Source organism: Ictidomys tridecemlineatus, chromosome X (genome assembly GCF_052094955.1).
Source record: "Ictidomys tridecemlineatus isolate mIctTri1 chromosome X, mIctTri1.hap1, whole genome shotgun sequence".
In the NCBI taxonomy this organism is placed as follows: domain Eukaryota; kingdom Metazoa; phylum Chordata; class Mammalia; order Rodentia; family Sciuridae; genus Ictidomys; species Ictidomys tridecemlineatus.
The window spans coordinates 8,150,005-8,163,037 of NC_135493.1; the positions used below are offsets into that span (position 1 = coordinate 8,150,005).

The window sequence follows — 13,033 nt, forward strand, 5'->3', positions numbered from 1 at the left end:
TTCATCTTTAGTGAATATTTATTTATTAACTGAATCTAACTACAGCATGAAATAACTGTGTAAACAGTTTATCCAATAAAATACAATATCATTTGATCACATTTCCAATATTTCATTTTGCCTATTAACAGCCCAAAATATGACATTTATTTTCTTAAACAATGTTTCTATTTGGCACAGAAGTCTATATACACCAGAGCTTGTTTCATTTGCCATTTATTCCAATAACTTGAGAACAATCATTTGCAACTAAATCTAACAGTATTTGTACAAGTACTTTCAAGCTAAAATACTGCTAAAAAAATTCCAACACACATGCAATTCAATATGTTTACATAATAACATATTTATTATAAAACCTGTGACTCTAAGCACTTTGTAGAATGTGAATACAGGAGTCATTCTACCCTCTAATGAGATATTGTCATATCTGGGAGAGGAGATGCTGCTGAGCAGAAGAGTCCTGTGTTCAATTGAATTGAGATGGGTAGGCTACTTGGACTGTTCAGGAAGGCTACTTTGCCATCAGAGAATCACTCGATAGCTCAGTTCACATGAAACTGCAGCAGACTTTCAAGTATAAGCCCTTAGCAACCAAGAAACTGGTAGCACAAGCAGCACTGGCAAGACACACTCTTATTATGCACATGAGCTCTGTTTTAAGCAAAGTTGATTTTGAAAATCCAAACATACAAAACAGATAATTCAGACTGTGGTTATTTGTATTATAAAATGTTTTTCTTCTTTATAAAAGGGTTCACGAGTTTCCTCTAAATTACAGCTCCCTTAATGCATTAAAATACAAGGATTTACAAAACTTCAATTTACACATGACTTTTTGCACAACCATTTTGAGAAGCAAAGTACACCTATATACAGTACTTAATTTTCTCTCTCACAATTAAGTGTCTTAATATTGTATTGGTAAAAGACACTTAAATCAAAATATTTCCTTTTAAGCCACAGAAATATAAACTAAATATTGCTTCTAAAACATGAATATTCCAAAAAATTTAAGTAGGTTTGTGGTTTTGTATTTACAGTCTTGGTAGTCAACTTTACAATTTAGATCTTAGATAGCACAAGTGTATAGCTATCACCAGGCCATAGTATTGGGCCCAATTTTGCAGTAATTTGTTTTATTTTGGTGGTTTCTTTTTTTTCCCCTTTTTAGCTGTATAACTCCAAAGAGATGTTAATAGTGGCTACATTATAGCCAGCCTATTTATGATATATCGATTTTATATTGTACTGCACAGATGCATCTTTAAAAGCTCATTCATCTGCATTGCATTATTGTTTCCACTGTTTACTCCGAGTGATTGTCATTCGGGTAAAGTTCTCCTTTATTTGAACTAAGCTCCTTGCCAGGTGGGAGAAAGATCCTGTGAGGGTGAGGGGGATTGGTAGCAGTGGGAGTGGGGGATGAGGAGGGTGGAGAGGGGGCAGCAGAATTCCTGCCTGCTGTATCTCTGTGTACCCTCAACACACAGCATAGAGCCTGGCACCTAGGAAGCAAGCATTCAAGAAACATTTATTGAATGAATGAGTGGATGAAGAAACAAATGGTTTTGAATTGTCTGGAAGACTTTCTTTACTCTAGCAATACAATCCAGTAGGTTTCTGGTATGTGTACAATGAAAATGAAATTTTAGGATCCCCCAAATTATAGAACCTCTCATTGGTTGTAAAAAAAAATGTAAAATCCATAAAATACAGAGCCCTTGGAAACATGGAATCATTTAGAAAAATTAAGTCACCTTAGAGGTGAGATGACAAAGAAGAGGAAATTCAAGGGTCATTTCCTTATTCACCAAATGCTGGAGGGAACTAACAAGGCACACAGGTTGGCCATCCACACCAAATTAGACTATTGGCAATGGTGTCCATTCTAAGAAGTGGAACTTTTGAATATTTCAATACAAATTTAGCCAGAGGTATACTTGGAAACAGTAAAAGCAACTAATTAAGAGCTAGAATCAAAGGGAATTACCATTTGCCATTGTAGGTTCAGACATCTAGATCTGTTACAGGCAGGGCCCTGGGAACTGCATTCTGTTGGCTGGAACCGTTTGTGCTGTAGCTCACACCCTTTAGAAGCTGAATGTGACGTGAAAGGGAAATAGTAAAATCCAGCTGAAGGAGATAAAAATGAAAATCTTAAAATAAAATATGTTTGAAAGCATTTGAATGGATAAAGCAAAACAATATGGTCAGTGGAGATGAAAATACATTAATAAAACTCAAACTTTTTATGATTACAGTAGGAAATAAAGCTTCAAAGTATATGGTGAATTATGTTTTTAGATGAAATAGTCTTGACATTCAGATGATTTGGTTGTAAAACCTAAAGTAAATAAAGAATGAATCTAAGAAACATAAGAATAAAGAATTAAATCACAATTTTTAAGGAAAATATTTTAAGAATTTGAGTTCTTCCAGGAGGCCTTATTATGGAACTAAATGAATGTTAAAGTAGCTTTCTTTAAGATTAATGAGTGAATTTTTCTAAGGACACTAGCATTTTATAGGAGTGGCTTTACTTTAAGGAGAATAATAACAAACACACAAGTGAAATTACTATGACAATAGCTCTAGTCATATGGTTAAGCCTAAAAACTAATTTAAAGAGAATATCTGTTAATTTGTCTTCATAATAACTTTCCAATATACCTACTTCTGTATTCTGTATTTATAATTATACCACAAGAAAAATTTTTCAAATTTATATGTAAGCAATTCAATGACAATGTGATATCCAAGAGCTTTCTCTGACTTCAACTGTTGTAATACTCTAGTTCTTCTTGTGAGAAATGTAAAATTTCTGTACATTAAACTTTCTTGTAGACCATTTCAGCCCACCATTTTCAACTTTGAGCTAGTGGATTTAAACAGGAATTTTGATCTCTAATCAAAGAATGAACATGTTAGCTTCTCACTCTAGATATTCATATTCAGAGATTTCAAATTGTTAAGGACATTTTTTTCCTGAATTCCCTTTACATCTATGTATGTATACAATTATCTTCTATTGTTTAAAAAAGCATTTTGCACCAGTGGTTATTAATCCAAACAATTTGGATTAACGTACCTTCTAATTGAAAGCCTAGTGCAGGAATTGTTAATAGTGACCAACAATATACTATTAGTCATTTTAAAGCTTTAAAAGTAAGTTATCAGGATCCACTTCAATCTTCACATGATAATAAAGGATTATTATGTGCAGTAACCTATTTATGAAAAGGAAACAGTGTGCTTCTTTCAGATGCCATCACTTGCTTTAATAAGGAATTGAAAAGCTGGACTACTTTATATGCAGATCACCATCCCAGTTGCATAAGGATTTACAATAGACAAAACAAAACTATTTTTTGTTGTAAAGAAGGGCTGTTTGTTTAAATCACACAATAATGTTTGCATCTCAAATTATTTACAGGCTAATAAGGCTTCATAAATGTTATATAGACTTGATTAGTTAAAATCATTTTAATGCTAAGAACAAAATGAAAGGCTTGCTCAAGCTGACAAGGAAATTTTCAAGTAAAATATGCCTAAAGAAGGCAAAAAGAGAAAAAGAAGTTTATTATCATGGTTTAGGTAAACTACTAATTGATTTGGAGATGCAAATAGTACATGATTTGGTAGCACCCCATTAATGCTTCAATTAAACTCAGGAGGAAAATGCTGCTTTGTCATAAAATGTGAAAATTGAGAATTCTGAGTCTAGCTTTAATCCTAAAAGAAATAGAAAGTAATGTGTACATTTTTATCTTCTGCCTTGAATTTGCAGAGAACTTATTTGGGAAGTTTAATCTCACCTTTGAAGTCTTCCTTCAAGGTATTTAATGGCTCATATGTCTTTGTTAAATGAGGTGTGTGGCGGCCTCTACTGGTGTGTGTTTATAGAAAATGTTTCAGTAGGCAGAAAAAATATTAATTTCAATTAAAAAGTTAGAAATACAGACTCTTTCATTTAAATATATAAAAATATCTAATTTAATGCAGAAAAAATATATTACAAGTTGTGTAATGTATTCTTAATTAGGAAAATAATCTAAAACACTGACCATGTTAGTGTAAAATAATGACTTATGGAAGGGCATTAATTGTTCAATTCACTCTGATATTGGGTTAAATATATTTTATTAATGAATCACTAATCCCAACTGAGGTGGCTTATTACCTCTAGTCCACTGTTAAATCCCCTTAGTTGACTTAAATAAAATCACTTAAAACAAACCCAGAGGAAAGCAAATATTTTACAGTTAATTCTTTAAAGTTCTAAACTAGAATCATTTCATGACAGGCTGGTTTCTATAACTCAAGCAAACTGTACGTTGACTTAATATAGCTGACATATAGATCTATTTTACAGTGTTTTCATTTTAAAAATACAACACATTAAAATATGTTCAATTTATCAAAGCTAAAAGCAACATTTAAGTAATGTACTTAAAGTGCGAAGGCACTTTAACACAAAGAAGTGATGCCCAGTGGCTATACTTGGTAACTGAAGATGGAAACGCCAAATATCATTATTTACAAAAGAAGTTATAGTTCCAAAAGATCTTTGGAGATCTTCTAAAAATACACTAATTATCCATTTTCATTTGAAAAGTCTGCCTATTCTTCGTTATTAACTATAATCTCCTCTTTCCATTCCCACACTGGAAAAAAGAAGAAAATAGAAACAAAATCATAAACAACATATATGAAAAATGCATTGTAGAAACATTCATGTCCACTGATGGTTCCTAAGAAGAAAAGGGGGGGAAAGTGGGGGAAGAGTGAGAAAGAAATAATTTAAAGGAAAACTTGCAAAAGCAATACCATTGCTTCACCCCATCTCCTAAACATTATCAAAGTCCCCCATTAACACTGGGAAAGGGAGAACACAAACAAACACAAAAGCAAATGCAGTGCTTCCGACAGTTTGGAGCAGCATCCTTTGATGCCATAGGGTTGTCAATGATTTCCCTTCACAGCTGACTGATTGCAGTTTGTTTTTCCAGAACTTCGAGGTAGTCTGGTTCTGATTGCGGCTTAGCTTGCAGTAAAGGGTGGTCGGGCTTTGACTGCCCCACAAAGCATTTTCTGGGAGTTCCATATAAAACGGTTTTATTGATTCTGTCTTGGTTTTGGCGTCGAGATTCATATGAAGGGGCAAACTGCCTTTTAGGTAAGGTACAAAAGTTATAATGGACTAGGCCTGCGCTGGGGAGTTCCTTGACTCGCTCAGCAATATTTTGATAGAGCATCTCAGGCTCTCTTGGTGTGGCCTGCTTTTCCAGCAATTCGGTGGCACTTATTGTGTAAGCAAGTGTGGCTGGCTCTTCTTTTTTCTCCTCCAGGTTGCCATAGTTGAACTCTTGCAGATTTCGGTAATAGGCTACTGGGTCTCCCTCTTTCTGCATGTAAATGGGGTTTTGGCACATCTGCCCCACAGGTGGGGGAATATAGTTGTAGACATGGCCATCTGTTTTATCATGAGTCTCAGTGTTGTATGACCCATACTGTAATTGGAAGGAACTTACATCTAAGTTGTTGGCACTCCTGGGAACACTTGGCACTCCCTTTCTGCGTTTCAGGACAAAGACAAACAAACCAGCCCCAAAACAGACAGATAGGATGAAAACAACAAGCAATCCTAAAATTAAGACAGACAGTGGTACTTCTGTGTGTAGTTCAGGATAGGAACTAGGAGACACACTAAGTGACCGAGGAGTGTCTGTGTTGTGATTCATTGACAAAATGGTCCCATCTGACAAGTTTGGGCTATCTGGACAAATGGCCTCCCTTCCCAGAAATTTCAGTATCTCCCCTGCATGCTGGGCAGGAGACTCACAAGTCACCTCATTGATGATGACTGGGGAATTGGCATGTTCTGTCCAGTCCTTCAGCCCCATGATGTCACAGGTGCAGTCCCATGGGTTCTCTTGCAGATCTATTTGTATAAAAGCTGGAAGCTGATCCAGAACCCCTTTCACAGGCAGATGTGAAAAATGGTTGTTTCTCAGATTCAGCCTGGTAAGGGCTGTGCCCCCAAATATGTTATCTGGTAAGGACCGGAGCAGATTATTATTCAGGAACAGGAGCTGTAAGTTAATCAAAGCATCAAAGGTCAGTGGCTTAATTTCTTTAATGACATTGTACTCTAAATAGAGATATTGCAAGCTGTGCAGTCCATCAAACATAGAAGGATATAGCACTTCAAGGTAATTACCATTCAGATAAAGTCTGCGTAAACTGGTCAGGTTTGTGAAGGCACCTTCCTGAATGACTGCAATTCTGTTGTTTCCTAAGTGCAACAAATCCAAAGAACTGTATTCTAAGAGGTCATTCTTATAGACAGTTTGAAGATAGTTTCCTGTTAGGTAGAGTTTCTTTGGACTGGTAGGTTTGGGCTGTAGGTCAGAGATATTAGTGAACTTCCTTTCTTGGCAGTTAACATTTAGACCATTGTCTGAGCTCTGAGAGGTGCAGACACAGCTACTGGGGCAAGTGAGGGGCACAGGGGACTTGGTTTGGTATACCATGATTGGCCCAAAACTCTGCCTGTCCTTTGACACAGTTACTCTGGGAGTAGGACGATTTCTCATTTTGGGTGGCCGGCTGGCTTTAGGAGCCCTGGTTGGGTTGAGAGCAGGATTCATTGTAGGAGACAGCCTTTGCACATGTGTATCAGGGTGGCTGCCTCTCTGACTAGAGTCACCAATGCTTTTTCTGGGACAGAGGTCTTGCCTGGTCAGTTGGGTCACATCTTTCCCATGCAACCTGAAAGGAGTTTCACAGACAATTTCCCCCACAAAAACAGTTATGGTGTCCAGCCAAGCCTTGAGAGGAAGTAAATCACAAGTGCAATTCCATGGGTTTTCCTCCAGCTGAATCTCCATGATCCCTCCGATATGTTCAAGGACACCAGCAAAAGGCATTACTTTCAGCCTGTTTCCCCTCAAGTCTAAGTGGGTCAGCAGGACAAAGCGAAACACATTGCTGGGCAGCGACAGCAGAAGGTTGTCATTCAGGATGAGCACTTTGAGTTTATTAAGTTTGCTGAATGCCCCAGCCTCAATGGCACTGATGTAATTGTAGTCGGCCTGGAGGTACTCCAGGCTCTCCAGGCCCAGGAATGTGTCCTCCCGCAATACCTCCAGCTTGTTGTTATTGAGGTGCAGTCTCTTGAGGGTTTTCAGGCCGCTGAATGCCCCGGTTCGGATCTCCTGCAGTCCGTTGTTACCTAGGTGAAGAGTCACCGCGTTGGAGTAATTGACAAATTCGTTGGGATACAATCTCGTCAGGAGGTTTCCATTGAGAAAAAGCTGATAGATTCGATACTGGGGGGGCTGGAGCAGGCTGACAGTTGTAAATCCTTTGTTTTCACAGTTAATATTCAGTACATTTTCCTTCTCTTCGCACAGGCAGCGGATCTTGCAAATGTCTTTGGCAGTTTTGCGACTCTCCGTCTGTAAGATCCCAGCCACTGTTAACACACTGAGGAACCAAACGCCGCTCAGCATCTTTAGGCACCTTCAGTGTCAGCTCAGGTACCTACAGGCAAACCTTAAGTGGGGGGCAGGGGGAGGAAGCGGGAAGCAGAGAAGAAAGAAACAAGGAAGGAAGATTAAAATGGCAAAGCGAGAGGGCGGAGTGGGAGGGAGGGTGAATGAGGGGGTGGGCAACACAGCAGAATGAAATCACTGCTTTCTCAAAGCGGTTTCTTCTCTCCTTTCCCTGCCCACTCCCCCAGCCCACCCACACACTTGTTCCCGAACACACATGCTTGCACCTGATTTCCCGGCGGGTCGCAGCCAGCCGCGGAGTCATTAGTAATGACTTGTCCTACTAAATCTAGCCCACCTCCTCCTCCCCTAGGGTATCTCTAAGACATTTCGGGCGGCTCCCGCGTTTGGGGCTGGAGAAATTGCTTTACTTCTTTTTTTTTTTTTAAACTGCGCAAAAAGGGGGGTGGGAAAATCAGGAATCGGGGATGGCGGCGGGGGTGGAGATGGGAGAGCAGAGACAGCTCATGGAGAGGGGTACTCACACATCAGGAGAAGACGGGACCCCCCTCCTCTGCAGTCCACCAGGAGTTTAGCATCTTCAGGAAGAGAGGGAGAGCAAGGTAAAAGAAGACGCCACTTCCAGAGGGGATGCCCAGCTTTTTGTTGGCTGCTTTAATTTTGTTGGGGGAAGGGTGTGCATAAATTAAAAATCCTGCGGGCGGCAGAAGAGGAAGACGAAGGTTTGAGCCCCAGAGAAGCTGCGCTGCCAGTGCCCTGGGTGCAATTGCGTAGGGAGGTCCGGGAGCTGCCGGCTGGGGTGGCAGGCGGCGACCACAGCAGAGCCTGGGCGCGCGCTTCCAATCCGATGTTGGCGGCAGCAGTGCGTCTAGCAGTTTGAATTTGAGAGGCTTAGCAAGCTCCCCGGGACAGGGCTAGGATGACGTCACGGGGGGAGGGTGTAGGAAGAGGATCGAGGGCGCACGGTGGGGGAGGGTGGGGCAGATGCTTCCCTTCTCTGCAAGTGGCTTTGCAAAGCTCTATTCCCGGCTGCGTCAGTTGATTCTGAACTACTCCACCTCCAACCCTGCTGGCAGCCAGAGAAGCTTCTGCAGAGGGGTTTCTCAAGAACCTGCCTGGCTAAGGCACTGGCATCACCAAAACTTCTCAGACCTCTGAGTGGTCTTTTCCACACCCTCTTCCTCACATGCATAATAAGGGCAGTGACCTGTACATTCCAGGTCTCATCCCAGACCCAAGCAAGGGTCCAAAGCCTCTTAGGAAGGGTGTGTGATTTTTGCCTGTTTGCTATAGTACTGATGTCCACCAGCCAGCCTTCTGGCTTAGATGACCTCAGTGCAGAGAGTGGGGTGACTGTGTAGGAGGGCCAGGAGTCCCCCTAGGGGATTATGCTTTATTTACATACAGAGCTTTGTTTCAGTGTGAGAGAATTAATTTCTTGGTGATGACTGGCCATGCACATATTTGCTTGGACTCTGAAACCCAGCAACTATAAGCTTGAAAACTGAGATAAACAAACATAACCCTCAGGTTAATATTTAGATAATAAGATTTAAACGTGTGCTTTTTGCCTGGAGTTAGGAGAAGAGGAGTGGGTGTCAGAGAGGCACTGCCAGGATGAACCTCAGCTGTGAGTGGGAGCCCACGGAAGGCCTGTTAAGTCCCCCAGACTGCAGGGCCAGGGGAACAAGGAGAACAGAGGAAGGCAGTACAGTAAGCCTGGCTCCTGAGAAAGAAAGGAGAGGTAAAAAAAGAGTCATGGTCTAAGACCTGGTGCACCTGAATTCTGATCTAGTTCTGTTGCTAGGTATCCCACAAGCTTCTTTTGGACCTTCTTGTGTGCATTTGGTAAAGACAATAGACCCTATTCCTTCCTAGCTTTGACACCAATTCGGGTTCAAATAACCTTTCCAGTGCATTGCTAATGGCTAAGAAAATGTTGGATGTTTGCCTTCATTATCTCATTTTTCCTTGATTATCTTACAACCCTAAGGATCCAGGAGTCTCCTAGGGTAGTCTATTTGCAAGGTGTAAATAATAGCTGCTGTTGCCTGGAAGAACTGTGGGCTGCCTCTGGTGGGAAGGGGTATACATATCAGGAAAAAGAGAGAATGAAAGAGAATGAGGAAAGGAATTGATCAAATGCTTTCCCCATCCTGTAGAACACTTCAGCTCGATTCCCTTCCTCTTCGGCCCCCAACCTGCTGCAGATAGAGTGGATACAAGTTCTTATTTCCTGGGCAAACACAGGAGAGAACCTCATGTAGGCAAAATGAGCCTTTGAGAATGGAAAGCCTCCTGTTTTTCTTTTATTCTTTCCTGTTGAGACCAGGTCATAGGATTGTGCAGTTTTACTAGATCTTCCCCTGCCCCAAGAAAAGCTAGGGTTATTTATAAACTTAGGCATCAAGGAAACCTGTGGCTCTAGCAATCTCCTGTGCATTTTTCTCTGACATTTCCCATTCCTTCTTCTCCTCCTTCCAAGAAAAGGCTTGGAACAGGCATCAGGAGCCCCCTTAACCCCAGTAATTATTTTGTGACCTTTTAGAAGGATGCTTTCCCCCGTGAGCCCCAAATTCTCCTCTGTGCCACTGGGCAACATTGAGATGAGCAGTCCCAAGGGACACAGGCAGCTGTGGATGGCCTCCTAATCTCTAAGGCAGTTGTATCCTAAGATGCAAACACAGTGATGCATTGTGAGCACAATTAAGCTTCCTTTCATAGTAAAGGACATTCTTTTCTACATACTTCCAAATATTAAAAGTACATTATTCCTAGAGAGAGATGGTTTATTTATTCATTCATTCATTCAACAAACACTAATTAGGTTAATATCTCATTGAGACAGAAGCCAACATTACAGCTCAATGATACCTTAGAAGTCAGATTTATTTTCATAGATGAGGACATTCCTCAACCAGGGAAAGTGCTGACTTGGTTAAGTTCAAGAAACTAAAATTAGAAAGAGAACATGGGTTCTGAGTCCCAGTCCAGCAGCTTTCCAAACAGTCTATCACTGCTTAATATGAATTAGAGAACTATCTACCTAGGCTTTGGTGGTGGTGTTTTATATTTTACATAGATGAGGTCTTCAAATTTTTATATTTAAATTAAATATCAAATATTAGTTTTAGTTATTAAATATAGTAATTCTCTTCAGGACATTGATGCTGCTGTCAGTACTCCTTGAAAAGAGAGACTATTTTGCTAGAAATCTCAGTGGGAGGGAGGGAAGGAAGGAAATAGGGAAAGAGACGGGGGTTGGCGCTTCTGAAATCTTTGACACTTAGAGAATAAAGGAAATGTGGTGGTAAGCTAACTGGGGGAGTGACACCGGTATCCTGCGGTGTTGTGACAGGTCTTCATTATGTGGGCAGCTTCCTACACGGGTCGGTGGACCCTTCCACCACTATTTCGTCTCCAGCCTGTGTATGAGCGTCCACAGCTACTTTCTGAAACATAGTTACTGGGAACAACAACAACAACAACAACAAAAAAGCCTCAAACCCGATTAACACTTTTAAGTAAGTTTCATTGGGCTCTGCTGCTCAGATAGAAGCGCCACAGCACTCTGCTAAGAAAAGCAGGCTTTGAAAGGAAATGGAAGTGCTCAAGGTGAACTGGGAGCCCAAGAGAGGCAAGGACGAACGCAAAAATAAAGAAAACGCTTCTTCTCCTCCATGCAAAGGCAAGGGGGGATTAGACACGAACTCCTCCGCCTCAACCTCACTTGCCTCTATCCGAGGAGAGAGCTTGGCTCTGATCGCCCAAGCTTCCCTGGGATTCAGAGGTAGCCTGCCAGCAGGCGAACAACCACCTATCAGGCCAAGACGGGGTTGGGGGCTGGGGTACCTGAGAGGGGGATCGCATGCCTGCAGACCCTTTCATCGCCCTCCCATCCTCCTAGCACCTCCAAGCGAATCCCATTGCTGAAGGACTTTTCCAGGAAGCAGGGGTCTCAGTGCCTGGAATGGGGCACCGGCCACTAGCGCCACCCTACCTTCCCATGCTGTAGCCGGCAGACGCAAGATGCCCAACCAGGGGCCCGGCAGCCGCGACGGCGGCCACTCGCGTTGCCCTAGCCATGGGGTTTGGGAACCGTGGATGGTTGGAGCCTTCTCGGGAGCCCCAGCTCCCACCGGGTCCGTGGGCCACCCCTGGCAGCGGTGACCATGGGGCTGCACGACACACGCGGGTCCCGACCACACCCGCGCAGCGGTCCAGGGTAGAGGAAGCCTGAGCAGGGACTGAGGGTAGAGAGCAGTAGCCTATAAGGTGCCCTCAGTGGATTGAGCCCAGCCTCCCCACTCCGGTTCATCCTGAGAGGCTAAGTGAAGCCAGCTCATGGCTCAGTCACCAGGGTATCCCCGAGTGTTCAGAACTTACCGAGCGATCCTGCCGCCAGGATCTTCCCCTGGAGGCACCCGCAGCATCTGCGATTCAGGGAGGCGCAGGAGCCGGTACTGCCTAGGACCAGTGTGGCCAGGGAGCCAGGGCATAGGCGGGTGTGCGGGCGGTGTCCCCAAGGCAGGCAGATCCCCACTGGAGCTGCTCGCCAGGGCAGCGCTTCTGGCAGGAAAGAGGGAGGGAGTCGAGAGGGAGGAGGAAAGAAGATCTGGAGGGAAGAGAGTGGAAGGCGGGAGCGAGGGACGGGACGGAGGGCCCTCTCCCGCACTTATCAATCACCCCCGAAGATCAAATGTCCCCGCTGTGCACCCAGGAGGGGGATGTACCAGCCCACAAAGAAGCCGCTGCTCCATTTCTCTGACAAGCGCTGTGGAGCGCCGCTCACGCCTCTCGGCCCCTCTCGCCTGGAACTCTGCCCAGCTCTTGCAGCTTCTACCATGGGCTGCAGCTTGGACTCGGCCAAGTGAAATAAGGATGGCACTCAGTCAGTTCCACTTCCAAGGGGAAACTAAGACCACTGGGTGGAAGTTATGGACAAGTAAAAGAGCAGAAAGAACAGCCAGCCGTCCAAGCTGGACACCCTCCGGACGGCTGCCTCTCGTAACTAGTAAGCGCCCAATCACTGGAGTCCGCATGCAGATATACAAGGACCTCCTACTGGGATGGTAAACAAGGAATTTCCAAATAATATAAAGCTGGGGTAGATTTATGCAAATACCTTAACAAAAGCAAGCCATCAGCAGCGTACCAGTCCCAATTTTAACTCTGTTTTTATTCTTCACGACGTTGCCTGGATCTACTAGGGAAGTCTTGCCATCCTTGCTTCCTTTAGTTCTCATTTCTTCTTCCTCTTATTAGTAGTCCAGGTTGTGATTCTATTAAAGGAAGGCACTGGGTTAAAGAGAAAAAAGTATTTCAAGAAGGTGGTGAGGTTTATGTCAAGAGCATTGCGGTTCCCCTCAAGACCTGCTTTCCCTGGGGCCTCTCCTCCCCGCTTGGAGCATTCAGGATAAAGTAGTTTCATTAATTTCAGCTAAGAATAGGGAGTTTTATTTGATGGCCCTAAAATATTTTCCCCTTACTCTTGGAGGAGACTGGCTTTAATG

The 13,033-nt window shown here is 42.9% G+C and overlaps 2 protein-coding genes across 8 annotated transcripts in view; one reads left to right on the forward strand and one right to left on the reverse strand.

Annotated features, from left to right (window-relative positions):
* Slitrk2 (SLIT and NTRK like family member 2) lies at window positions 1–13,014 on the reverse strand. 6 transcript variants are annotated; one of them, XM_005325143.4, is made up of 4 exons: window positions 12,254–12,503; window positions 11,907–12,089; window positions 8,045–8,388; window positions 4,127–7,560 (listed from the first exon to the last, which is right to left on the reverse strand). In XM_005325143.4, exon 4 carries the CDS (start codon window positions 7,515–7,517, stop codon window positions 4,980–4,982), a length of 2,538 nt encoding a protein of 845 aa, XP_005325200.1. In that variant the 5' UTR covers window positions 7,518–7,560; window positions 8,045–8,388; window positions 11,907–12,089; window positions 12,254–12,503; the 3' UTR covers window positions 4,127–4,979. The 6 variants fall into 6 exon arrangements, 5 of the variants coding, with proteins under 5 accessions (XP_005325200.1, XP_040142404.1, XP_021581941.1 ...); XM_040286470.2 differs by having other exon boundaries at window positions 4,127–7,548; window positions 8,045–8,098; window positions 11,907–12,503; XM_021726266.3 differs by having other exon boundaries at window positions 8,045–8,098; window positions 11,907–12,503.
* LOC110598128 (uncharacterized) overlaps window positions 11,776–13,033 on the forward strand; it is a 23,255-nt gene continuing 21,997 nt past the window's right edge. The window contains exon 1 of one of the 2 annotated variants that reach the window (XR_013431657.1): window positions 11,776–12,592. Coding sequence is in view for 1 of the 2 variants with exons in the window: in XM_021726297.3 (XP_021581972.2) it covers window positions 11,865–12,534 (670 nt within the window). In the remaining variant the exon portion in view is untranslated. The remainder of the gene's footprint in view (window positions 12,593–13,033) is intronic. The other variant, XM_021726297.3, reaches the window with a different exon arrangement.